The 26,194-nt window shown below is 39.2% G+C and overlaps 1 protein-coding gene across 1 annotated transcript in view; it reads left to right on the forward strand.

Moving 5' to 3' along the window:
• Positions 1 to 757: 757 nt before the first annotated feature.
• The window catches only part of LOC125473317, a 102,273-nt gene continuing 76,836 nt past the window's right edge, over positions 758 to 26,194 (forward strand). The window contains exons 1-2 of the mRNA XM_048575969.1: positions 758 to 846; positions 929 to 987. Of these exons, the coding sequence (XP_048431926.1) occupies positions 758 to 846; positions 929 to 987 (148 nt within the window). The remainder of the gene's footprint in view (positions 847 to 928; positions 988 to 26,194) is intronic.

Genomic DNA, 26,194 nt, shown 5'->3' on the forward strand with positions numbered 1-26,194 from the left:
CTTATGTTATTGCTTTGTTAGAGTTAAATTATAATGCTTGAAGTCTGAAATTCTTCGTTTGAATACTTAATTAGAAATTTTGGTACATTCCTGGCTTTTGCCTGAATGCTTAATTGGCTTTTAAATCTCTTATGGTGATTTCAAGGAGAAGGTTTATATAGATCTCCCACCTGGTATCTGAACATCTCCTAGAAAAGGTGTTGTATTCAGGTTACAAAAGGCTTTGTATGGTTTGAAACAATCTCCTAAAGCGTGGTTTGGGAGGCTTACAAGTTCAATGAAGAAGTTTGGGTATGTCCAGAGTCATTCAGATCATACTTAGTTTCTAAAGTGACAAAATGATAAGCTAACTGCATTGATTATGTATGTTGATGACATGATAGTGACTGGTAATGATCAAAAGGAGATACAACACCTTCAAAAGTACCTAGCTACTAAATTTGAGATGAAAGAATTGGGTGAATTAAAGTATTTTCTTGGAATCGAGGTTGCACGATCCAAGTATGGTATTTTTCTGTGTCAACAGTAGTATGTTCTTGATTTGTTTGTTGAAACAGATATGTTAGATTGCAAACCTATTGATACTCTGATCAATCAGAATCACCATCTTGGCTTATTTTCAGATCAAATTCCTACTCATAAGGAATGGTATCAGAGGCTTGTGGGAAGATTAATTTATTTGTCTCACACTTGCCCTGACATTGCTTATGCAGTTAGTGTGGTAAGTTACTTTATGCACTCACCTAGTGAAGCTCATATGGATGCAGTAATTCGTATGAGGTACTTGAAGATGGCTCTTGGCAGAGGCCTGGTTTTCTCCAAGATTGGTAATTTGATTGTTGAAAGGTAACAGATGCAGATTGGGCAGGTTCTATCATTGATCGTCGATCTACATCTAGATACTTTACATTTATGGGTGGTAATCTAGTTACTTAGAGAAGCAAGAAACAAAAAGTGGTGGGTCAAGTGCTGAAGTTGAGTTTTGTGGTATGTCTCATAGTGTATTGATGTGGGAATTATACGCACACAAATTAAACCCTCTTTTTGTCAATTGTAGTAAGTACGTAAGTAGGGATCGTTCTGGACCGGGGATTAGGAGGGATTGTTAATCACTTGGATTTGACTTAAAAAACGTAAAAACAAGTTTAAAACACTATACTAGACTCAAAGAATGCAAAACTCAAAATAAGATAGATTAAGACTAAGAATAAACAAAGGATGGGGGGGGGGGGATTGAGTTTTGGACGAATTTAAACTAAAATGGATAGATTGTAAAGAAAACAAATTGTAAGTACGAATTTGACGGAAATGAATGGATGAGAAGCTAGCTAAGGGGTTCATCTCCACACATGTTACACTTGCATATAAAACGAATCTAATTGCTTTTCAATAAACCATGAATTCTCAACACCCCGGGTTAATTAGGTCCGCTTAAATTAACCGTCAAGTTTTCCTTAAGTTAATGAATTGGATGATTGCATACGACAACCCAAAGCATTCCTCACAAGTTCCCTACATGAATTGTGATAGGAGCATATTCATGCGACTTAATTAGCTTGTTCTCGTGCATTTATGTTGTGTTTACTTATCTATTTTAGTGTTTAAGGCCACTTTTGTGTATTTTCAGATTAAAAGGCCAAAGTGTGCAAGAAGATGCAAATTGGAGCCTTTTGGAGCGAAAGAGGAATGAATGAGTTGAAGACGTGAAGAAACGACGAATTCCTACGCCAACGATGAATTCCTACCAAAACGAGGAATCCTACTCAAACAAGGTTTCCTATTTTAGGAAAGTTGACCCTAAGTTTCCCGTTTTGGTAACCTATCCTAATCTTAAACGTCCATATTTTCTAGCCACTTTGTAACCCTTTGCCTAGCCCTATTTCCCTTCCTAGCCGCACCTTTATATTTATATTTTAATTTCCTATTTTCGTAAGCCTTTGATTTATTTTTAAATAAGCTAGGGTTAGTTTTCTGAAACCCTACACATTTTTACTTCCTAGCCGCACCTATTATTCAACTATCTTCCATTTTTCTTTGATCCGTAGCCTCCATTACCATCTCCCATTCATAAATTATTCAACCCATTATCCCATTTGTCTTGGCCTTAAGCCGCACTCCCCTTTTCTCCCTATCATCCGTAGCCACAACCATAATTCCCACTTAACCATCCCATTATTCATCCCATTCACCATCCACATAACCCTAAAATAATCTGCCATTATCTCCCACCATCCGCGTCATCCATTACACCATCCACCATCCACATTAAGCCATCCACTTCCCATGTTTAATTGTCCATTCCCATTATCCAATTCAAAACCGTGCATTGCCATAATCATTCCACCATCCGCACTAGTCCACTAATTTCCCATTATCCATATATTACCATTCCACTAACCCATTAGTGCAATCTTCACCCACCATTCAAACTGTCACTTCCCATATAACTCCATAATTATCCCATAATCTGGAAGATTGCCGTGCATCCATATCCATTATTCTAATTCCATAACACTAATCAACCATTCCCCATCATCCGTAGCTTCCCATTCCATTTTTACTTCCACATTCCATTCAAAAACCAATCCGTGCATTCCCATTAAGCTACCATATCCCATTTTCCCATTCATTATTCATGATTCATTCCACTAACCCTAATTCCATGCCATTACCATCTTTCATTCATAAATTATTAAGCCACCATATCCCACCATTCCACCCAAAACCAAGCACTAACTTCCCATTATCCCATTCATAATCCCCAAAACCCGTGCATTACTTTTTCCCCTTCCACCATCCCTTAAACAATAATCCATTTCAATCCGTGCATCAATCCCACCAATTCATTCATGCAATTTTCTTTATTAAGCCACCATGCCATTTTTCTAACCTAATTTTACATCCACTATATCCCATTAAGCCGAGGTCCCCCCCATTTCTTATTTATTCCAATTTTTTTTACTCACCACCAGACTTCCCATTACTAACTCCATAATCCGATTATCCATATCCCATAATTACAATCCAACACCACACTTCCACATTCTCACATTCCATCCCATTGCCGCAGCCATTCCATATTTTTTTCTTCCATTCCACACCACACATCACCTTACATACCTTCCTACAACACCAATCCTCCCAAAAACCCATTCCCAAACCAGAAAATCAACCAAAATCACCATTTAACCTCACTGTCGCAGAAGGAGAAGAGGAAAGAGGAGCTTCGACGCGCACCAATTCACGTGGATTCGTTGGGCGTTCTAGGTGTAATCAATCCTTTGTGCTTTATGTTTAAATTCATTTGTAATTTTCTTGTTGCGAACATGAGAGGCTAAATCCCCCTAGTTAGCTAGGGGGTGATTCGAAACCATGGTTATACTTGCAATATGAATTGATTACTTTTGGTTGGGATTTCATGAATGTTGGATTCAATTTGTTTAACCGTTTGATTGATAACTTATTTATGAATGTTTATTAAGAATGCGCGCTTAATTTTCATGCATAAATATGACGCTAGAATATAAGTGAATTTCACCTAATCGTTATGAACTTATATTCACAAGTAGTGGAGGTTGCTTATAAACAATCGCGTTAAATGAATTCTTGGCACGAGTATCATGCTTTTCATAGTTACAAATGCCTTGTCGATGCTTATAATTTCCAAAGAACGTAATGATTCTAACTTGTATCTTTATCATGCTGTTCATATAGAGAACTTGTTAGGAATAATTTGTTTGCGATGCATATTCATCCAATTCAATGATTCTAGGGAAATTTGAAGGTTAATTTAAGCGGACCTAATTAACTTGGAGTGTCGAGTTCCATAATTTATTCGAAAGACCAACTAAGAATCAATTTTGTATGCAAGTATAACATGTGTGGAGATGAACCCCTTGGCTATTCCATCATCCATATTTTCATCTCATTCATATTTACGTTTTGCCTTTAATTACAATTTTTCCATTTAATTTAATATTGTCCAAACACAATCCCCCCTTTACTTTATTGTCAAATTAGTTAGAAATCAATTTAGTTTAGTGTTTTATATTGTTTTTACGTTTTTAAGTCAAAAATCCAAGTGGTTAACAATCCCTCCTAATCCCCGGTCCAGAACGATCCCTACTTATACTTATACTACAATTGACAAAAAGAGGGTTTAATTTGAGTGTCAAGTAATTCTCGTATCAAATTTTGGCGCCGTTGCCGGGGATTAGCAACTTTGCTAATCCCTTGGATTGTTTTATTTTCGTTTGTTTTTATTTTTCCAGATTCTTAAAGTTGTTTTGTTTCTTATTTTAGGTACTAGTTCATGACTCGGAGTTCTCATCCGATTCGTGAACATATCCTGGAGTGATTGGGTTCTTCGTCCGGCTGCAAGACGTAAAAGAAAGCGCTACTTGGGAGGCAACCCAATACAGTGAATAAAGCTTGTTTATTGATTTCCGAGTGATGAAAAAAAAAAAAAAAAAAAAAAAACATGGCAGAAAGATGGAGCCTTTACAAAGGTTGTGTACGTGAGGACCCACTACGTGGCAACACTCTCGGAGCAGGAGGCATCGGAAGAGGAGGTCTCGGAGCAGAAGGCATTGGAGCAAGAGGCATCGGAGCGGAAGGCATAGGAGCGGGAGGTACCAAAGATAGATCATTCAAGGCCTCAAACCTTGGTGGAACGCTGGATGACCCAGGAAGGAGGTGCCTCTGGAAGAAAGCCGCAAGCTTTTGACGGTCATCAAGCTCATCAAGCTTCATCTTCATGCCTGTCGAATAATTGTTGGCAAGCACGTGCAAACTTCGGTTCTCGTACTTAAGCTGTTTGATCTCCTGCTTAAGACTCTCCACCTCCGCCATCAAGGATTCAACCTGTCGGGAGCGAGCAAGAAGGCGTTGGCCCATGTTGGACACAGAGCCAGCGCACTGAACGCTAAGAGCCAAGGACTCTTGAACGGCCAACTCATCGGACCGTCCTGAAAGCAGCTGACTGTCTTTGGGAGTGAGGAGGGTCCGAGCCACTATCGTAGCCGTTGTGGGATCCGTCATCACAGAGTCCTCATCTGTAAGAGGGCCATGGGAAGATAAGAAAGACGGGCACCATACCTTACCCTGACGAGACGCGACCGGATCACTGCTTAGACTCAAATCTAAGCAAAGGTTCGATGGGTTGGATGAGCTAGCCATTGTTCACAAAGTTAAAAGAGAAGGGGTGGACGGAGTAGATTTTCAAACGGGCCGGAGACGATTTCTGGGCAATTTTCAAGTGTGCATGCTAGAAGGTGATCAATCACCTCTATTAAAGGAGAGGCGTTCACCAATTCAGAATGAAGAGACACCACTCTTCTCGTCAGACGCAATCCCAGCTTTTCAGAAGACGCGTGGAAGGCGAGAAATCAGCTGCACACTTTAGCTGACAAATGTGGGAGACAAAGCCGAAAGCTCCCGGCTTTCCAGAAAGCGTGTGCATATTTGTCGAAAACTCCCGGCTTTGCAGAAAACGCGTGCCACTTGTCAAAAGATCTCAGACAGAGCCACATCCGCGCTGCTACGTGTCGTTCAGAAAGCGAAGGGCATCGTTCAGAAATCGAAGGGGCGACTGCTCAGAAATCGAAGAGGCAAATTCAAAGATCGAAGAGTCGTCACTATTTCAAAAAGCCGGATTTGCGGGATCAAAACGTTTGTCGACAACGGTAAAAGAACAGTACCACCACTTGCTATTGAATTCCCTATATATGTCGACCTTCATTTTTTGGCAAAACAGAACTGAAGAAAATGCCCAACTCTTTCTCACCTCTGCGGGTGCACTCCCAGCAAAGCCTTTCAAAATACTCTATTCTTTCTTCTTCCCCAAAGATGATACCAGATGCCTGGAGTACAGATGACCCAGGAGGAAACAGCACCACAAATACATGTGCTGATTCATTCACCGCTTCTTCAAAAGCAAAGGTATCTCATATCATCAAGGGCAAAAGCAAAGGTATATCATATCATGCTCTTTCCCTGTCTTTTCCTTTGTCCTTGATATTACTTGCATGGCAAAGTGAAAGAAGCAATCAACCGGCACTTGGAGTCTATCTGGACTCTATTCCCTGGTTGCTTACCTAGCTTTGCTGAGCTATCCTCTAACCCTCTTCAATACGAATTGGAGAGATTGAACAAAGAAACAGATAAAAGGAGGAAGCTCAGACCTTCGGGGGAGACCAAAGGAAGCCTGCTACCCAGTTCAAGAGTAGCACAAAGGAAAATCAACAATGGGAGCAGCGCATTTCAAGAGTAAGCCTGTGGAATCACTCAAGATGAAGCCTCACTGCAATCACCAAGGAGAAGATGGAATTTACACTCCATAACCAGATTTGCATCTCTAAAACTCTTCTCTTTGTTAGATACATTCTGCCATGTTTAGTATGTTTAGTTGTTGTTTTATATGTTTTCTTTTGTTTGGTGTGTTTTAAGCTTAAAACATTGAGGACAATGTTTGATTTAAGTGTGGGGGGGTAACTAAGTATGTTGATGCAAATTTGTTGGATTTTATCACCCATAACTTCAAATGTTGTTCTTTGCTGTTTTAAAATGGTTTTAAACTGTTTTAATGTGTTTTGACTTAAAAATTCGAAAATCCCATAAAAATTTGAAAAATTGTTTTGAAAAACCCAAAAAGAGTTGTTTTTGTGTGTTTGTGTCGTAGGTTACCTTCCAACACAATGATGAGGATTTGGTTTTTAATTGCATGACGGTTAAAGAAAGTTACAAACATGGATGGACGTTTGATATACTCTTTGGTTTATGCTTGGTTGTCGTTATAGTTTACGAATTCACATGTAATCACAAATGATAAAAATTAGTTTTTGTAACATGCTTGAAGGAAGGAACTTAAACAAACGATACATCCCTGTGAGACTTGAGCCTAGACGTTATTTGGAGAGTAATAATCTGTGCGTCATTGTTTTCTAAAGTCGTTGCATGATCTCATTATTCTTTGCTATGTTACTACTTAGAAGGCGTTTCATCACTTAGTTCCAAATGCTAGAACTCATGCCCATTTCATTCAAAGCATGTCATTGATTTGCATAACACATTTTCAAGATAAAGTTGTGTAGTGACCACCACAAAAGCCAAATAGCCGTGCACCCTTCACTCATTTTGTGTTTAAGTTTAACCCCCTTTGAGCCTTGTGTAACCTACTTTCTTTGTTAACCCACATTATCCTCACCTAGCCTAGATTAGGACCATCCTTACCCTTGTTCTTGAAGCATAGTAAGCAATGAATTCCTTTTGATTAATGTGTTGCAGGAAATAAGTGTGGGGGAAAGAGTATTTATGTGAGTTTTTGTGCCATAGGCACGGTTAAAAAAAAAATGAAAAAGAGTTGAAAAAAAGTGAAAAAGAGTTCTAAAGTATTGGTTGTTGAAGTAAGGGCCCAAAACATTGAATTAGGCCCTAAGAGTTGTTTGAATCTTCCCCATTTGTCTAAAAATTGATTTCTGCATTCTAAGGGAATTCTAGGACTTAATTTCAATACTTTGCTTGCTATTGCTTAAAGAACTTTTGTTTATCCCTACCTTTCGTTGTTAGCCAATACCCCAAGCCCTGTTACAACCCTTGACTTCTATCTTGAGTGTTGTGCATTTCAATTGTGGAGTTTGAATTTGGTATGAGCATATGGTGTCACTGGTTCTCGCATCTAAGTAGTAGCATTCTATTCATGAGATCATATCTAAACATGCTTCTTAACTCTAGAAATTGCATTCGTTGTGAAACATATATGTGAGCATTCGTTTTCATATCTACATCAATCTTCTCACATATGACTAGTTTAGGGTGTGGAGTTAGAAAATCTGAGTGAAAATAGAGTGTATATCTTGTAAGGAATTGAGGGAATTCTCTAAGGCATGTTACTACATTCAAAATATGTTTTAATTGATTAAATGCGAACTAGTGAATGGTGACTATGATTAAGTATGTGCTTAAGGGGAAGTAGGACTAAAAGCTATGTGAGTAATGATCTTTGACGTGTCATGTTTCATTAGAAATCCCTGAGGCAAACATTGGAAGGTTTAGGTTGTTTTGTATGTTTTGTTGCGTTTTGTTTACTGTAGTTGTTTTGTTTTGCTCGAGGACTAGCAAAAGTTAAGTGTGGGGGAATTTGATAGGAGCATATTCATGCGACTTAATTAGCTTGTTCTCGTGCATTTATGTTGTGTTTACTTATCTATTTTAGTGTTTAAGGCCACTTTTGTGTATTTTCAGATTAAAAGGCCAAAGTGTGCAAGAAGATGCAAATTGGAGCCTTTTGGAGCGAAAGAGGAATGAATGAGTTGAAGACGTGAAGAAACGACGAATTCCTACGCCAACGATGAATTCCTACCAAAACGAGGAATCCTACTCAAACAAGGTTTCCTATTTTAGGAAAGTTGACCCTAAGTTTCCCGTTTTGGTAACCTATCCTAATCTTAAACGTCCATATTTTCTAGCCACTTGATGCGAAAATTACTTGACACTCAAATTAAACCCTCGTTTGACAATTGTAGTAGAATGGATAAGTGAGGGATCGTTCTAGACCGGGGATTAGGAGGGCTTGCTAAAACCTTCTAAATTGACTTAAAAACATAAGAACACAATATAAAACACTATTTAATGCTCGAAGAAAGCAAAACTAAAAATAAGAAAGATTAAGACTAAGACTTCAACGAAATAGGGGGGAATTGGATTTGGACGAATTAAAACTAAAACGTAAAAACAATATAAAACGTTAAACTAGACTCAAAGAATGTGAAACTAAACGTTAAAACACTAAGACAAACCAAAAGAATCAAAATGCTTTAAAAACACAAACTAAATTGATTTCTAACTATATTGAACATTAAAGCAAAAGGGGGATTGAGGTTTGATGAAAATTGAAATAACGAAACAAGTTAATAACTAGACAGAATGTAATTGATGAAATAAGATGGTTGGTGAATTAGCTAGAGGTTCTTTCTCCACACATGATATTTATGCATATGAATCAATTTCCAGTTATTCCTTCATTGAATTATGAACGACAATACCCCAAATTAACCGTGACATCACTAGTTAACCCTCAGATTTTCCTTATATTATTGGATTGGATGGCATCATTCGACAACCCAAAACATTCTCAAAAGTTCCCTACATGTCATCATAATAGAGATACAATCGAAGATCATTAAGAATAATGAAAACCATAAGCATTGACAAAGCACTTGCAACTATGACATCATGTTACTCATGCTAAGAATTAAACTTAACGCGATCGTGACAAGCGACCTTCACTACTTTCAAGTATAAGTTAGTAACGATTATGTGAAACCTTCTTAAACTTTAGCCACATATTCATGCATGCTAATTAAGTGTCGACCCTCAATCAACAAACACAAATAAGTTAATCATCAAATAGTTAAGCCAATTGCATTCACGAATCAAGAGTTCATAACCGGAATTCATCAATTCATATTACATAAATAATCATGGTATTGAAATCACCCCTAGCCAAAAAGGGTTTAGTTCCTCATAACTTTGAAATCAAAGAAACACCTAAACATTCCAACAACTCAAACTTGAATTGTATGAACGTTTAGGCACTCTTCTCTTCCTCTTCTCATATTACAAAACAAAGAGAATTGAATTTAAACATTGAAATCAAAGAAACGCGTAAACATTCCAACAACTCAAACGTGAATTGTATGAACGTTTAGGCCCTCTTCTCTTCCTCTTCGTTGTAGCACAAGGACTAAGGGATGTTGTTGGTGTGTTGAATGGATTGGGGGATTATGGAAATGGAAGAAATGGAGGAGAAAGGGAAGGGAAGAAATGGAAGTGTTTGAGGGGTGTTGTGTTGTGAAATGAGATGAGATGTCCCTTTGTGTATGAATGCATGGGATTTTATAGGGGGAATGGGAGAATATGTGGATGATTGTTTAAGAGTGAATGTGGTTGTTATGATGAAGAGTGAATAAATAATGCATGTAGGGTTAGGAAATAAAATCATAAATTAAAGGGGGGATGATTAAAGGGTGTGGCTAGGTTGGAAAGGTGTGGAAGATGGATGGAATCATGGGTAGTGTTGTTTGATTTGTTTTGTGGTTAATGGGAATGTGGTTGAATGATTAAATGGACATGTGGGGTGTAATTGCAAAGGGAATGCAAAGTGAATGAATAATGAATGCATGTGAGTTAAAGAGGGAGAATGTGGTGAAATGATGAAGTGGGAAGGTGGAAATGCATGTGAGATGTTGGAAAGGAAATGGGAATATGAGTAGGCCATGGCATGGGAGTTGTTTTGTTGGTGTAAATGTGCCATGGTTGCAATGATGAAGAATAAAGGGTGCATGTGGGGTGGAATTGAATGAATGCAAAGTGAATGAATAATGAAATGAGTTAAAGAGGGAGAATGTGGTGAAATGATGAAGTAGGAAGGTGGAAATGCATGTGACTTGTTTGTGGAATAAAGAATGAATGGTGGAATGATGAAGAGTTGCATAAAGAATGCATGTAGGGTTAGCTAGGTTGGCTTTGTTTGGGTGCATGTGTGTTAATGGTGGTTTTGCATGTGAATTGATGGATTGTTTTTGATGGAATGGATGGTTCTTTGCATGGCTTTTGAAGTGATTGTGGGCTTTGGAATTGGAAGGAAATGCATGGCCTTGGGGTTGGTTTAAGAGAGAATGGGCTAGGCCCTTTGTTTTATGTCCAAAATGAATACAAGGCCTTCAAATTCGTCCAACACTTTGGCTCCAATCATATGCTATCCATTCCAAGCCCAATTTTGCTCCAAAATGCTCCAAAATGCATCTTTTTGCTTCCTTAGCCATATGAACCTAAAAACACACGAAAATGGCTTAAACTACTAAAACAACTATGAATTAACAACATAGATGCACGAAAACAAGCTAAGTAAGTCGCCTAAATATGCTCCTATCAAACTCCCCCACACTTATCTTTTGCTAGTCCTCGAGCAAAACAGAATAAAAACAAATAAACAAAACGACACTTAAACACGTAAAACACAACCTACACCTTCCAACAACCGTCTTAGGGATTTTCAATGCACATGACATGTTAAAAATCACCATTCCCACAGATTTTAGTCATCTTCACACTTAAGTACATTCTTAATCATAGTCACCACATACTAGTTCACAATTAAGCATTTAAAACCATGTTTTGAATGTAGTAACATGCCTTTAGAGAATTTGCTCAATTCCTTACAAGATATGCACTCGATTTTCACTCAGATTTTCTAACTACACACCCTAATCTAGTCATATGTGAGAAGATTGATGTAAACATGAAAACGAACACTCACATATATGTATCACAAAGAACGCAATTTCTGGAGTTAATAAGCATGTTTAGATATGATCTCATGAATGGAATGCTACTACTTAGACGCGAGAACCAGTGACACCATATGCTCATACCAAGTTCAAACTCCACAAATTGAAACACATAACACTCAAGATTGAAGTCACGGGTTGTAATAGGGCTTGGGATATTGGCTCACAAGGAAAGGTAAGGATAAACAAAAGTTCTTTAAACAATAGCAAGCAAGGTAATGAAATTAAGGCTTAGAATTCACTTGGCATGCAGAAATAAACTTTTAGACATAAGGGGGAGATTCAATCAACTCTTAGGGCCTAATTTATTGTTTTGGGCCCTTACTTCAACCAACAATATTTTTCAACTTTTTTTTTTTTTTTTTTCTTTTTTTCTTTTTTTCTTTTTTTCTTTTTTTCTTTTTTTCTTTTTCTTTTGAATCTCCAAACGTACATATTAATTTAAAAAAAAATTTTTACTCCCCCCCTCTCATTTTCTTGCATAATGTAACTCAAAAGGAATTCATTTAAGTCATGCTCACTATACTTCAAGAACAAGGGTACAAATCGTCCTAATCTAGGCTAGGTGAGGATGATAAGGGTTAACAAAGAACATGGGCTAAACAAGCTCAACGGGGGTAAAACTTACAACATATACGAAATATGGGAAGTGAGGCTATTTGGCTATGGTGGTGGTCACTACACAACTTCATCTTGAATATGTGTTATGCAAATCAATAACATGCTTTGAATGAAATGGGCATGAGTTCTAGCATTTGGAACTATATGATGAAACGCCTTCTAAGTAGCAACCAAGCAAAGAATAATGAGATCATGCAACGACTTTAGAAAACAAGAAATCACAGATTATACTCTCCAAAGAACGTTATAGGCTCAAGTCTCTCAGGGTTGTAGCGTTTGTTTGAGTTCCTTCCTTCAGGCATGTTACAAAAACTAATCTTTCTTTTATGATTGCATGTGAAGTCATACATTATAACCATAACCAAGCATATACCAAGAGTAAATCAAACTTTTCTCCATGTTTATAACTCTTTTTAACAGTCATGCAATTACAAACCAAATCCTGAGGCAAGTGTTGGAAGGTACCTACGACACAAACACTCACACAAAAACAACTTTAAAACAATTCTTTTTGGGTTTTTCAAAACAATTTTTCAAATTTTTATGGGATTTTCGAATTTTTAAGTCAAAACACACTAAAACAGTTTAAACACACTTAAAAACAACAAGAAAACAATATTTGAAGTTATGGTGGATAAAACCCTACGAATTTGCATCAAAACACTTTAGTTACCCCCCCACACTTAATTCAAACATTGTCCTCAATGTTTCAAGCATAGACTCACAAAATTAACAAACAAACAAACAAAACAACAACTAAACAACCTAACATGGCAGAATGTATCTAACAAAGAAAAGAGTTTAGAGATGCAAATCTGGAATTGGAGTGCTTTCTCGGCCTTCCGTTGTTGAATGCATGGGCATGATCTTGGTGATTCCACAGGCTTACTCTTGAACTGGGCTGAGGTTTCTTTTGGTTTCCTCCGATCGTTGATTTTCCTTTGTGCTACTCTTGAACTAGGTAGCAGGATTCTTTTGGTCTCCCCCGAAGGTCTGAGCTTACTCCTTTTATTTGTTCAATCTCTCCAATTCGTATTGAAGAGGGTTAGAGGATAGCTCAGCATATGCTTGTCTCCTCATGCTTCAATGTAAGGCAAAGGAAAATGATATATTGAAGCATGATATGAGATACCTTTGCTTTTGACCTTGATGATATGAGATACCTTTGCTTTTGAAGAAGCGGTGAATGAATCAGCACATGTATTTGTTGTGCTGCTTCCTCCTGGGTCATCTGTACTCCAGGCATCTGGTATCATCTTTGGGGAAGAAGAAAAAATTGAGTATTTCAAAAGGCTTTGCTGGGAGTGCGCCCTCAGAGGTGAGGAAGAGTTGGTCATTTTCTTCAGGTTTGCCTTGCCATAAAAGATGAAAGTCGACAAATATAGGGATTTCCCAATAGCAAGTGATGGTACTGTTCTTTTACCCTTGTCGACAAACGTTTTGATCCCGCAAATCCGGCTTTTTGAAATAGTGACGACTCTTCGATCTTTGAAGACGCCTCTTCGATTTCTGAGCAGGCGCTTTCTGAAAAGCAGAGAAAGCGTCGCCGAACTTTATGCTTGTCGGCTAAAAACGTGTAGCTGCGATGATGGCCTCCACGTGTTGAACGCGTTTTCTGAAAAAGCCGAGGGAGCGTCGCCGAACTTTACGCCTCAAATTCCGGCTTTTTGAATTGGTGGACGCGTTGCCTTGGCTTTTTATAGAGCTATCGATCACCGCCAATTTACACACTCTGAAGATTTCCCATTCTGAAAAATCGTCTCCGGCCCTTTGAAAATTTACTCCGTCCACCCCTTCTCTTTGAACACTTTTGAAAAATGGCAAACCCATCGAACCTTAGCTTAGAATTGAGTCTCCGCAGTGATACGGGCGTGCCGCGTCAAGGTAACGTATGGCGCCCTTCTTTCTTTTCTTCTAACGGTCCTCTTACAGGTGAAGACTCTGTGATGCAGGACGCCACAACAGCTGCGATAGTAGCTCGGAACCTCCTCACTCCCAGAGATAGTCAGCTGCTTTCAGGACGGTCCGATGAGTTGGCCGTTCAAGAGTCCCTGGCTCTCAGCGTTCAGTGCGCTGGTTCTGTGTCAAACATGGGCCAACGCCTCCTTGCTCGCTCCCGTCAGGTTGAATCTTTGATGGCGGAGGTGGAGAACCTGAAACAAGAGATCAAACAACTTAAGTACGAGAATAGAACTTTGCATGTGCTTGCAAATAACTATTCGTCAGGCATGAAGAGGAAGCTTGATGAGATGCAAGAATCTCAAGGTCAGATGCAAAGTGACCGTCAACGGCTTGCGTCTTTCTTCCAGGGGCACCTTTTTCCTGGGTCATCCAGCGTTCCGCCAAGTATTGGGGCCTGGAATGCTCTATATCCTACGCCTATCGCTCCTATGCCTCTTGCTCCGATGCCTCCTGCTCCGATGCCTTCCGCTCCGATGCCTCCTGCTCCGATGCCTTCCGCTCCGATGCCTTCCACTTCTAGAGTTTTGACTCGTGGTGGGTCTTCACGCAAACAAAAACAAAAACAACCTTTGTGAAGCTCCATTTGTTAGATACATTTGTAATTTCTCGAAAATTAATGAAAAAGCTTTGTTTTATTCACTGTATTGGGTTGCCTCCCAAGTAGCGCTAAGACATAAACAAACACCAAAATGACTCAAATGACTCTAAAAACACATCTTTTTGGGTTTTTCAAAAGAATTTTTTCAAATTTTTATCAAATTTTCGGAGTTTTATGCCAAGACACTATAAAACACACTAAAACACTTTAAAAACGCTTAAAACAACAAGAAACAACATTCTAAGTGATAGGTGAATAAATCCCACGAAATTCATGCAAAAACAAATTGTTTACCCCCCCACACTTAAATCAAACATTGTCCTCAATGTTTTAAGCAGAAAGTCACAACAGAGCAAGCAAATAAACAAATACGATAAGGAAAGCAAAGTAAAGGCAGTAAAGAAAAGGAAAGGAATAAAAATAAGTCTCTTAAAGGGGTTTCCAAGTTCTTCTCTATTCGGATGCATGGGTTGCCTCCCACGAAGCGCTTTCTTTTACGTCTTTCAGCCGGACGAGTACCCTCTTCAATCTTCATTTGAGCCCACGGAATGGAAAGGAATGTCTTCCACCACTTGCCCCACACCATGCTCGTAATATGGCTTCAACCGATGCCCGTTCACCTTGAATTCTACGCCATTCCTTAAGCTTTTTATGTGGACTGTACCATAAGGTAAAACGTTAGTAACAACAAATGGGCCAATCCATTTAGAACGCAACTTACCAGGAAACAAACGTAGGCGAGAGTTGAAAAGCAACACTTTCTGCCCAACTGTGAAGGTCTTGGTTCGAATCATTTTATCATGGAATGCTTTGGTCTTGGCTTTGTACATCCGGGCATTCTCATAGGCTTCATTCCGAATCTCTTCAAGTTCATTCAATTGGAGCTTCCTATGAACTCCCGCTGCATCTATGTCCATGTTGAAAGTCTTCACGGCCCAATGTGCCTTGTGCTCTAACTCTACGGGCAAATGACATGGCTTACCATAGATGAGCCGAAAAGGTGACATCCCAATGGGTGTTTTGTACGCCGTACGATATGCCCACAGTGCATCATCTAAACGTAAGCTCCAATCCCTCCTTGTTGGTCCAACGGTCTGCTCCAAAATTTGTTTGATTTCTCGGTTAGACACCTCGGCTTGGCCATTTGTTTGAGGATGGTAAGGTGTGGAGACCTTATGGTTGACATGGTACTTTCTTAGCAACGCCTCAATGGTCCGATTGCAAAAGTGAGACCCTCCATCACTTATGATTACTCTCGGCATTCCAAACCTAGCAAAAATGTTAGTTTTCACGAAATCTGCAACCACCTTAGAATCGTTAGTACGGGTGGCTTTTGCTTCCACCCATTTAGAAACATAATCAACGGCTAGCAAGATATAAGTGAAACCATAAGATGGAGGGAAAGGGCCCATGAAATCAATGCCCCAAACATCAAAAATTTCAACATTAAAGACAGGGGTTTGCGGCATTTGGTCCTTGGTACCTATGTTACCCATTCGTTGGCAACGATCACAAGACATACAAAAGGTTCTAGCATCCCTAAATATAGTCGGCCAATAAAAACCACACTCTAGAACCTTGAGGGCAGTGCGTTGTGTGCCAAAATGACCACCACATGCATATGTGTGACAAAAGCTTAGAATTGAGTGAAATTCAGAATCATGCACACATCTACGTACAATTTGATCTGAGCAATACTTCCACAAATAAGGGTCATCCCAAACATAGAAACGTGCATCATTTTAAGCTTATCACGTTGGTGCTTGTTTAGTTCATTTGGAAATTTTTTAGCCACCAAGTAATTCACTAAATCTGCATACCATGGTTCACTTACCTCAATGGATAGCAGCTGCTCATCGGGAAAAGTTTCAGGGATAGGTACGGCATGTTCATGCTCCTCGTGGATCATTCGGCTTAGATGGTCAGCCACTACATTCTCGCTCCCTTTCTTATCCCGGATTTCAATATCAAATTCTTGAAGAAGAAGAATCCAACGGATAAGCCTCGGCTTTGCTTCCTTTTTCGTGAGCAAGTACCTCAAAGCTGCATGATCAGAATAAACGATTACTTTAGTACCAATTAAATATGAACGGAATTTATCTAAAGCAAAAACCACAGCTAGAAGTTCTTTTTCCGTCGTGGAGTAGTTCAATTGGGCATCATTGAGAGTCCGAGAGGCATAGTATATGACATGCGGCCGCTTGTCTCTTCTTTGTCCTAGAACAGCTCCTAATGCATAGTCGGATGCATCGCACATGAGCTCGAACGGAAGGCTCCAATCTGGAGGTACAATAATGGGGGCCGAGACTAGCTTCTCCTTGAGTTGGTTAAATGCCGAATTACACTCTTCATCAAACTTGAATGGCACATCTTTTTGAAGCAATCGGCAAAGAGGGTTAGACATCTTGGAGAAGTCCTTGATAAAACGCCTATAGAACCCTGCATGGCCAAGAAACGAACGTATCTCTCTAACCGAAGTAGGAGAGGGTAAATGACGTACAAGGTCTATTTTCGATTTATCTACTTCAATTCCTTTTTCTGAAACAATATGTCCTAAAACTATACCTTGTTTCACCATAAAGTGACATTTTTCCCAATTCAAGACAAGGTTAGTTTCAACACATCGTTTCAAAATTAAGGTCAGATTATCCAAGCAATTATCAAATGAACTCCCAAATACACTGAAATCATCCATGAAAACCTCAATGATCTTTTCAACAAAATCGGAAAATATACTTACCATACAACTTTGGAAAGTGGCCGGTGCGTTGCATAAGCCAAATGGCATGCGACGATAAGCAAATGTTCCAAAGGGACATGTGAATGTGGTCTTCTCTTGATCATCCGGGGCTATCACAATTTGGTTATATCCAGAGTATCCATCAAGAAAACAGTAAAAGGCATGACCGGCTAACCTTTCGAGCATCTGGTCGATGAATGGCAAAGGAAAGTGATCTTTCCTAGTCATGGCATTTAACTTCCGGTAATCGATACATACTCGCCATCCAGTCTGAATGCGTGTAGGCACGAGCTCATTCTCATCATTCTTGATAACAGTTACTCCGGACTTCTTGGGAACGACTTGAACTGGAGAGACCCAACGGCTATCGGAGATAGGGTAGATCACTCCGCAATCCAAAAGCTTGATTATTTCCTTCTTCACCACTTCCATCATCGGAGGGTTGAGACGGCGTTGAGCCTCTCGGGATGGCTTAGTCCCCTCCTCAAGAAGTATACGGTGCATGCATGTGGTAGGGCTTATTCCTTTAATGTCGGCCAAAGTCCACCCTATGGCCGTTTTGTGTTCTCGCAGCACCCTCACAAGCTTCTCCTCATCCATTGCCGTGAGACTTGATGAAATGATGACGGGCAATGTTTCACCTTCTCCCAAAAACACATACTTCAAATGGTCCGGCAACGGCTTAAGTTCAAGCGATGGTGCCTGAACAACAGAGGGTAGCATCTTAGTGGAAACTGAATTTGAAAGTGAGAGTGGAACCTTACCATATTGTTGTGGCAATGACTCAAGGGCTGCCACAACCTCAATTATTTCTTCACTAGAACCCATGGCAAAGAATTCCTCCTCCTTGCCGTGGCCTTGCATTGGCCCAAATCCTTCATTTTTGCACTCTAAGGCCTTAGTGATGGTTGTTTCCAGGGCGTCCTCGTTCAATTCTTCAAGGTATACCTGTGCCAAAGAATCGATAACATCAATGGAAAAACAAGAATGGTCATCAACGGGATATCTCATAGTTTCAGAAATATTAAAATCAATCACTTCCCCATCGAATTCCATTGTCAAGGTGCCTTTGTATACATCAATCTTCGTTCGGGCCGTCTTCATGAATGGCCTACCAAGGAGAATCGGCAAAGATGTAGAATGGGCTGAATCCTCCATGTCTAGGACGTAGAAATCAGCCGGAAAAATTAAATGGTTCACCTGCACAAGCACATCTTCCAAAACTCCTTTTGGATACGCGTTAGAACGATCGGCCAGTTGTATAATTACACCATCTTGTTTTAATTCACCCAAATTCATAGATGCGTAAATAGAATAAGGCATGACATTTATGGATGCACCTAAATCAAGCATGGCATGTTCAAAACGATTATGTCCAATCACACAAGGAATCGTGAAACTACCGGGGTCTTTGCACTTGGTAGGCAGTTTACGTTGCAAAACAGCGGACACATTCTCGCTTACCTTCACTACCTCTTTGTTTGCCCTTCTTCTCCTTGTATTGCATAGGTCCTTGAGGAATTTAGCATACTTTGGAACCTGTTTGATTGCATCGAGAAGAGGTATGTTCACTTGCACCTTCCGGAACGTTTCAAGAATGTCCTTCTCGCTTTCTTCCTTTTTTTCTTGCATGAACCTGCGAGGAAAAGGTACATTGGGAAGATTAGGATGTGAAGTACATGAATTTGATTTTAAATTACCTGATTTGGCCGAGTTAGGGTGATTGGGGGCCTGCGACATTGGGTTTTTCACTCTTTCTGTGGGTGAGCTAGACACTTCCTCAGGTTGTGTCGTCTCTTCATCTACTTTCTGGGCAGATTTGGGATTGTTTGGCTCGGTCCCAACTTCTTTTCCATCCCTTAGGGTGATGGCCTTGGCGGATTCGAATCCTCCCTTTGGATTGACTGTGGTTGAGCTAGGAAGCTTTCCTTGCTCTCTAATCTGTCCAAGGAACTCAGAAATCTGCCCTATTTGTTTCTTCATATCCATCATCTCCTTCTCGTTATTTTCTATCCGGTTGTTTTGATTTTGCAACCCCTGCGAAATAGAGGTTAGTAATTGCATAGCTTGATTACTTTCTAAAGACGTACCTGAATGAGATGATGCCGAAGGTTGTTGGGATTGTTGGGGTGCATACGGCTTGGAATAAAAACCAGGGGGGTTTGGCCTAAATCCTCCTTGTTGGGCAGCTTGTTGTGGTTCCCTCCATTTGAAGTTTGGATGGTCCCTCCATCCGGCATTGTAAGTGTTCGAGTATGGGTTGTTTTGATTTTGTCCTTGGAAACCAATTGCATTGGCAGATTCCCACCCACCATTCTCGATTAGTTGAGGGCATTTGTCGGATGGATGCCCTTGAATTGAGCACACGCCACAAACTTGGTGTTCTTGTGCTTTTGGACCAATCACAACCTGAGAAACAAGAGAAGTAAGATTAGCAAGTTGTGATTGAATTTCAGAAATAGCACTCACCTCATTTACACTTTGTTGCCGTGGGGCTTCCCTTTGGCCCACTCCTTCATATTGTTGAGCGTTGAGCGCTCGGTTGGCTATGAGCATCTTGGCATCCCTTGGTGTTTTGTCCACCAATGCTCCTCCCGCTGATGCATCAAGCATTTGACGTTCGATAGGAAGGAGGCCCTCATAGAAATATTGAAGGAGAAGTTCCTCCTTCATTTGATGTTGAGGACATGAAGCTACAAGGCCCTTGAAGCGCTCATAATAAGCCGGGAATGTCTCACCATGATTCTGTTGAATACCACTAATTTTCTTCCGTAGGAGAATCACTCTCGAAGTAGGGAAGAATTTTTCCAAGAAAGCACGCTTCATACTCTCCCACGAAGTCACAGTTCCTGGGGCTAGTTCGTAGAGCCAATCTTTGGCCTTGTCCATAAGTGAAAATGGAAAGGCCTTCATCATCATTATACTCCCATCCACAGTGACGGGGGTCATGCTCAAACAAACCACCTCGAACTCCTTCAAGTGTTTGTTGGGGTCTTCCATAGACAAGCCATGGAACTTCGGAATATGGTGTAACAAACTGGATTTGAGTTCAAACACCTCAGTCTTCCCCTCTGCAGCCGTGGGGTATTGGATACAAAGAGGCAATGCATTATCCAAACCCGAGGCCGAAAGCTCCTTGATGGTTCTATTATCTGCTGCCATGGCTTGTTCTTCTTCAAAAATCTGATCCGTGGGCTTTTCTTCTACACCTTCTTCGTCTTCTTCAAGCCCAGGTTGTGGTGGAGGTTGTGGTGGCTCTTGTTGACTCCTCGTTCTCCTCAAAGTGCGTTCAAAATCACCGTCAAAGTTGGAGATGTTCTCTATAATAGGCCGAGAGCTTCGAGTCATACACAGTACCTGAAAAACAAGAAAACAAACAAACTAAGAATCTGAAATAAGAATGCACGAAAAACAAAAAAAAACAAAAAAATAAAAATAAAGATAAGGGATTAGCAAAGTTGCTAATCCCCGGCAACGGCGCCAAAATTTGATGCGAAAATTACTTGACACTCAAATTAAACCCTCGTTTGACAATTGTAGTAGAATGGATAAGTGAGGGATCGTTCTAGACCGGGGATTAGGAGGGCTTGCTAAAACCTTCTAAATTGACTTAAAAACATAAGAACACAATATAAAACACTATTTAATGCTCGAAGAAAGCAAAACTAAAAATAAGAAAGATTAAGACTAAGACTTCAACGAAATAGGGGGGAATTGGATTTGGACGAATTAAAACTAAAACGTAAAAACAATATAAAACGTTAAACTAGACTCAAAGAATGTGAAACTAAACGTTAAAACACTAAGACAAACCAAAAGAATCAAAATGCTTTAAAAACACAAACTAAATTGATTTCTAACTATATTGAACATTAAAGCAAAAGGGGGATTGAGGTTTGATGAAAATTGAAATAACGAAACAAGTTAATAACTAGACAGAATGTAATTGATGAAATAAGATGGTTGGTGAATTAGCTAGAGGTTCTTTCTCCACACATGATATTTATGCATATGAATCAATTTCCAGTTATTCCTTCATTGAATTATGAACGACAATACCCCAAATTAACCGTGACATCACTAGTTAACCCTCAGATTTTCCTTATATTATTGGATTGGATGGCATCATTCGACAACCCAAAACATTCTCAAAAGTTCCCTACATGTCATCATAATAGAGATACAATCGAAGATCATTAAGAATAATGAAAACCATAAGCATTGACAAAGCACTTGCAACTATGACATCATGTTACTCATGCTAAGAATTAAACTTAACGCGATCGTGACAAGCGACCTTCACTACTTTCAAGTATAAGTTAGTAACGATTATGTGAAACCTTCTTAAACTTTAGCCACATATTCATGCATGCTAATTAAGTGTCGACCCTCAATCAACAAACACAAATAAGTTAATCATCAAATAGTTAAGCCAATTGCATTCACGAATCAAGAGTTCATAACCGGAATTCATCAATTCATATTACATAAATAATCATGGTATTGAAATCACCCCTAGCCAAAAAGGGTTTAGTTCCTCATAACTTTGAAATCAAAGAAACACCTAAACATTCCAACAACTCAAACTTGAATTGTATGAACGTTTAGGCACTCTTCTCTTCCTCTTCTCATATTACAAAACAAAGAGAATTGAATTTAAACATTGAAATCAAAGAAACGCGTAAACATTCCAACAACTCAAACGTGAATTGTATGAACGTTTAGGCCCTCTTCTCTTCCTCTTCGTTGTAGCACAAGGACTAAGGGATGTTGTTGGTGTGTTGAATGGATTGGGGGATTATGGAAATGGAAGAAATGGAGGAGAAAGGGAAGGGAAGAAATGGAAGTGTTTGAGGGGTGTTGTGTTGTGAAATGAGATGAGATGTCCCTTTGTGTATGAATGCATGGGATTTTATAGGGGGAATGGGAGAATATGTGGATGATTGTTTAAGAGTGAATGTGGTTGTTATGATGAAGAGTGAATAAATAATGCATGTAGGGTTAGGAAATAAAATCATAAATTAAAGGGGGGATGATTAAAGGGTGTGGCTAGGTTGGAAAGGTGTGGAAGATGGATGGAATCATGGGTAGTGTTGTTTGATTTGTTTTGTGGTTAATGGGAATGTGGTTGAATGATTAAATGGACATGTGGGGTGTAATTGCAAAGGGAATGCAAAGTGAATGAATAATGAATGCATGTGAGTTAAAGAGGGAGAATGTGGTGAAATGATGAAGTGGGAAGGTGGAAATGCATGTGAGATGTTGGAAAGGAAATGGGAATATGAGTAGGCCATGGCATGGGAGTTGTTTTGTTGGTGTAAATGTGCCATGGTTGCAATGATGAAGAATAAAGGGTGCATGTGGGGTGGAATTGAATGAATGCAAAGTGAATGAATAATGAAATGAGTTAAAGAGGGAGAATGTGGTGAAATGATGAAGTAGGAAGGTGGAAATGCATGTGACTTGTTTGTGGAATAAAGAATGAATGGTGGAATGATGAAGAGTTGCATAAAGAATGCATGTAGGGTTAGCTAGGTTGGCTTTGTTTGGGTGCATGTGTGTTAATGGTGGTTTTGCATGTGAATTGATGGATTGTTTTTGATGGAATGGATGGTTCTTTGCATGGCTTTTGAAGTGATTGTGGGCTTTGGAATTGGAAGGAAATGCATGGCCTTGGGGTTGGTTTAAGAGAGAATGGGCTAGGCCCTTTGTTTTATGTCCAAAATGAATACAAGGCCTTCAAATTCGTCCAACACTTTGGCTCCAATCATATGCTATCCATTCCAAGCCCAATTTTGCTCCAAAATGCTCCAAAATGCATCTTTTTGCTTCCTTAGCCATATGAACCTAAAAACACACGAAAATGGCTTAAACTACTAAAACAACTATGAATTAACAACATAGATGCACGAAAACAAGCTAAGTAAGTCGCCTAAATATGCTCCTATCACCACTTTGTAACCCTTTGCCTAGCCCTATTTCCCTTCCTAGCCGCACCTTTATATTTATATTTTAATTTCCTATTTTCGTAAGCCTTTGATTTATTTTTAAATAAGCTAGGGTTAGTTTTCTGAAACCCTACACATTTTTACTTCCTAGCCGCACCTATTATTCAACTATCTTCCATTTTTCTTTGATCCGTAGCCTCCATTACCATCTCCCATTCATAAATTATTCAACCCATTATCCCATTTGTCTTGGCCTTAAGCCGCACTCCCCTTTTCTCCCTATCATCCGTAGCCACAACCATAATTCCCACTTAACCATCCCATTATTCATCCCATTCACCATCCACATAACCCTAAAATAATCTGCCATTATCTCCCACCATCCGCATCATCCATTACACCATCCACCATCCACATTAAGCCATCCACTTCCCATGTTTAATTGTCCATTCCCATTATCCAATTCAAAACCGTGCATTGCCATAATCATTCCACCATCCGCACTAGTCCACTAATTTCCCATTATCCATATATTACCATTCCACTAACCCATTAGTGCAATCTTCACCCACCATTCAAACTGTCACTTCCCATATAACTCCATAATTATCCCATAATCTGGAAGATTGCCGTGCATCCATATCCATTATTCTAATTCCATAACACTAATCAACCATTCCCCATCATCCGTAGCTTCCCATTCCATTTTTACTTCCACATTCCATTCAAAAACCAATCCGTGCATTCCCATTAAGCTACCATATCCCATTTTCCCATTCATTATTCATGATTCATTCCACTAACCCTAATTCCATGCCATTACCATCTTTCATTCATAAATTAGTAAGCCACCATATCCCACCATTCCACCCAAAACCAAGCACTAACTTCCCATTATCCCATTCATAATCCCCAAAACCCGTGCATTACTTTTTCCCCTTCCACCATCCCTTAAACAATAATCCATTTCAATCCGTGCATCAATCCCACCAATTCATTCATGCAATTTTCTTTATTAAGCCACCATGCCATTTTTCTAACCTAATTTTACATCCACTATATCCCATTAAGCCGAGGTCCCCCCCATTTCTTATTTATTCCAATTTTTTTTACTCACCACCAGACTTCCCATTACTAACTCCATAATCCGATTATCCATATCCCATAATTACAATCCAACACCACACTTCCACATTCTCACATTCCATCCCATTGCCGCAGCCATTCCATATTTTTTTCTTCCATTCCACACCACACATCACCTTACATACCTTCCTACAACACCAATCCTCCCAAAAACCCATTCCCAAACCAGAAAATCAACCAAAATCACCATTTAACCTCACTGTCGCAGAAGGAGAAGAGGAAAGAGGAGCTTCGACGCGCACCAATTCACGTGGATTCGTTGGGCGTTCTAGGTGTAATCAATCCTTTGTGCTTTATGTTTAAATTCATTTGTAATTTTCTTGTTGCGAACATGAGAGGCTAAATCCCCCTAGTTAGCTAGGGGGTGATTCGAAACCATGGTTATACTTGCAATATGAATTGATTACTTTTGGTTGGGATTTCATGAATGTTGGATTCAATTTGTTTAACCGTTTGATTGATAACTTATTTATGAATGTTTATTAAGAATGCGCGCTTAATTTTCATGCATAAATATGACGCTAGAATATAAGTGAATTTCACCTAATCGTTATGAACTTATATTCACAAGTAGTGGAGGTTGCTTATAAACAATCGCGTTAAATGAATTCTTGGCACGAGTATCATGCTTTTCATAGTTACAAATGCCTTGTCGATGCTTATAATTTCCAAAGAACGTAATGATTCTAACTTGTATCTTTATCATGCTGTTCATATAGAGAACTTGTTAGGAATAATTTGTTTGCGATGCATATTCATCCAATTCAATGATTCTAGGGAAATTTGAAGGTTAATTTAAGCGGACCTAATTAACTTGGAGTGTCGAGTTCCATAATTTATTCGAAAGACCAACTAAGAATCAATTTTGTATGCAAGTATAACATGTGTGGAGATGAACCCCTTGGCTATTCCATCATCCATATTTTCATCTCATTCATATTTACGTTTTGCCTTTAATTACAATTTTTCCATTTAATTTAATATTGTCCAAACACAATCCCCCCTTTACTTTATTGTCAAATTAGTTAGAAATCAATTTAGTTTAGTGTTTTATATTGTTTTTACGTTTTTAAGTCAAAAATCCAAGTGGTTAACAATCCCTCCTAATCCCCGGTCCAGAACGATCCCTACTTATACTTATACTACAATTGACAAAAAGAGGGTTTAATTTGAGTGTCAAGTAATTCTCGCATCAAATTGCATAATAGAGATACAAGCAAGAATCATTAAGCATCATGAAAACTATAAGTGTTGACGAGGCATTCGTTACTATGATTGCATGAAACTTATGCCAAGAATTTGTTTAACGCGATTGTTTATAAGCAACCTCCACTACTTGTGAATATAAGTTCATAACTATTACGTGAAACTCACTTATATTCTAGCGTCATATTCATGCATGAAAATTAAGCGTGAACTCTCAATAAACATACATAAATAGGTTATCAATCAAATAGTTAAACAAATTGAAATCACAACTTATGAAACGCAATTAGAAGTAATCAAATCATATTGCAAGCATAAACATATATTTCGAATCACCCCCTAGCTAAGGGGGGTTTAGTTCCTCATACGTACAAGATAAAGAGAATTGAAATTAAACATTGCAATCGAGGAAAAGCAACACCTAAAAATTCCAACAACTCAAACTTGAATTGTATGAACGTTTAGGCACTCTTCTCCTCCTCTTCGTTGTGGCACAAGGTCTAAGGATATGTTGATTGTTGGATAGTGTTTTAGAGGGATGGGAAGTGATGGAAATGGAAGAGAAGATGCAAGAAATGGAAGGATGGTGTGGTGGAATTGGAAGGGAAACTCACGGCCAAAGGTT

The sequence above is a fragment of a genome, unplaced genomic scaffold (assembly GCF_019419815.1).
Source record: "Pyrus x bretschneideri cultivar Hongxiangsu unplaced genomic scaffold, Pyrus_bretschneideri_v1 Contig82, whole genome shotgun sequence".
Taxonomy (NCBI): domain Eukaryota; kingdom Viridiplantae; phylum Streptophyta; class Magnoliopsida; order Rosales; family Rosaceae; genus Pyrus; species Pyrus x bretschneideri.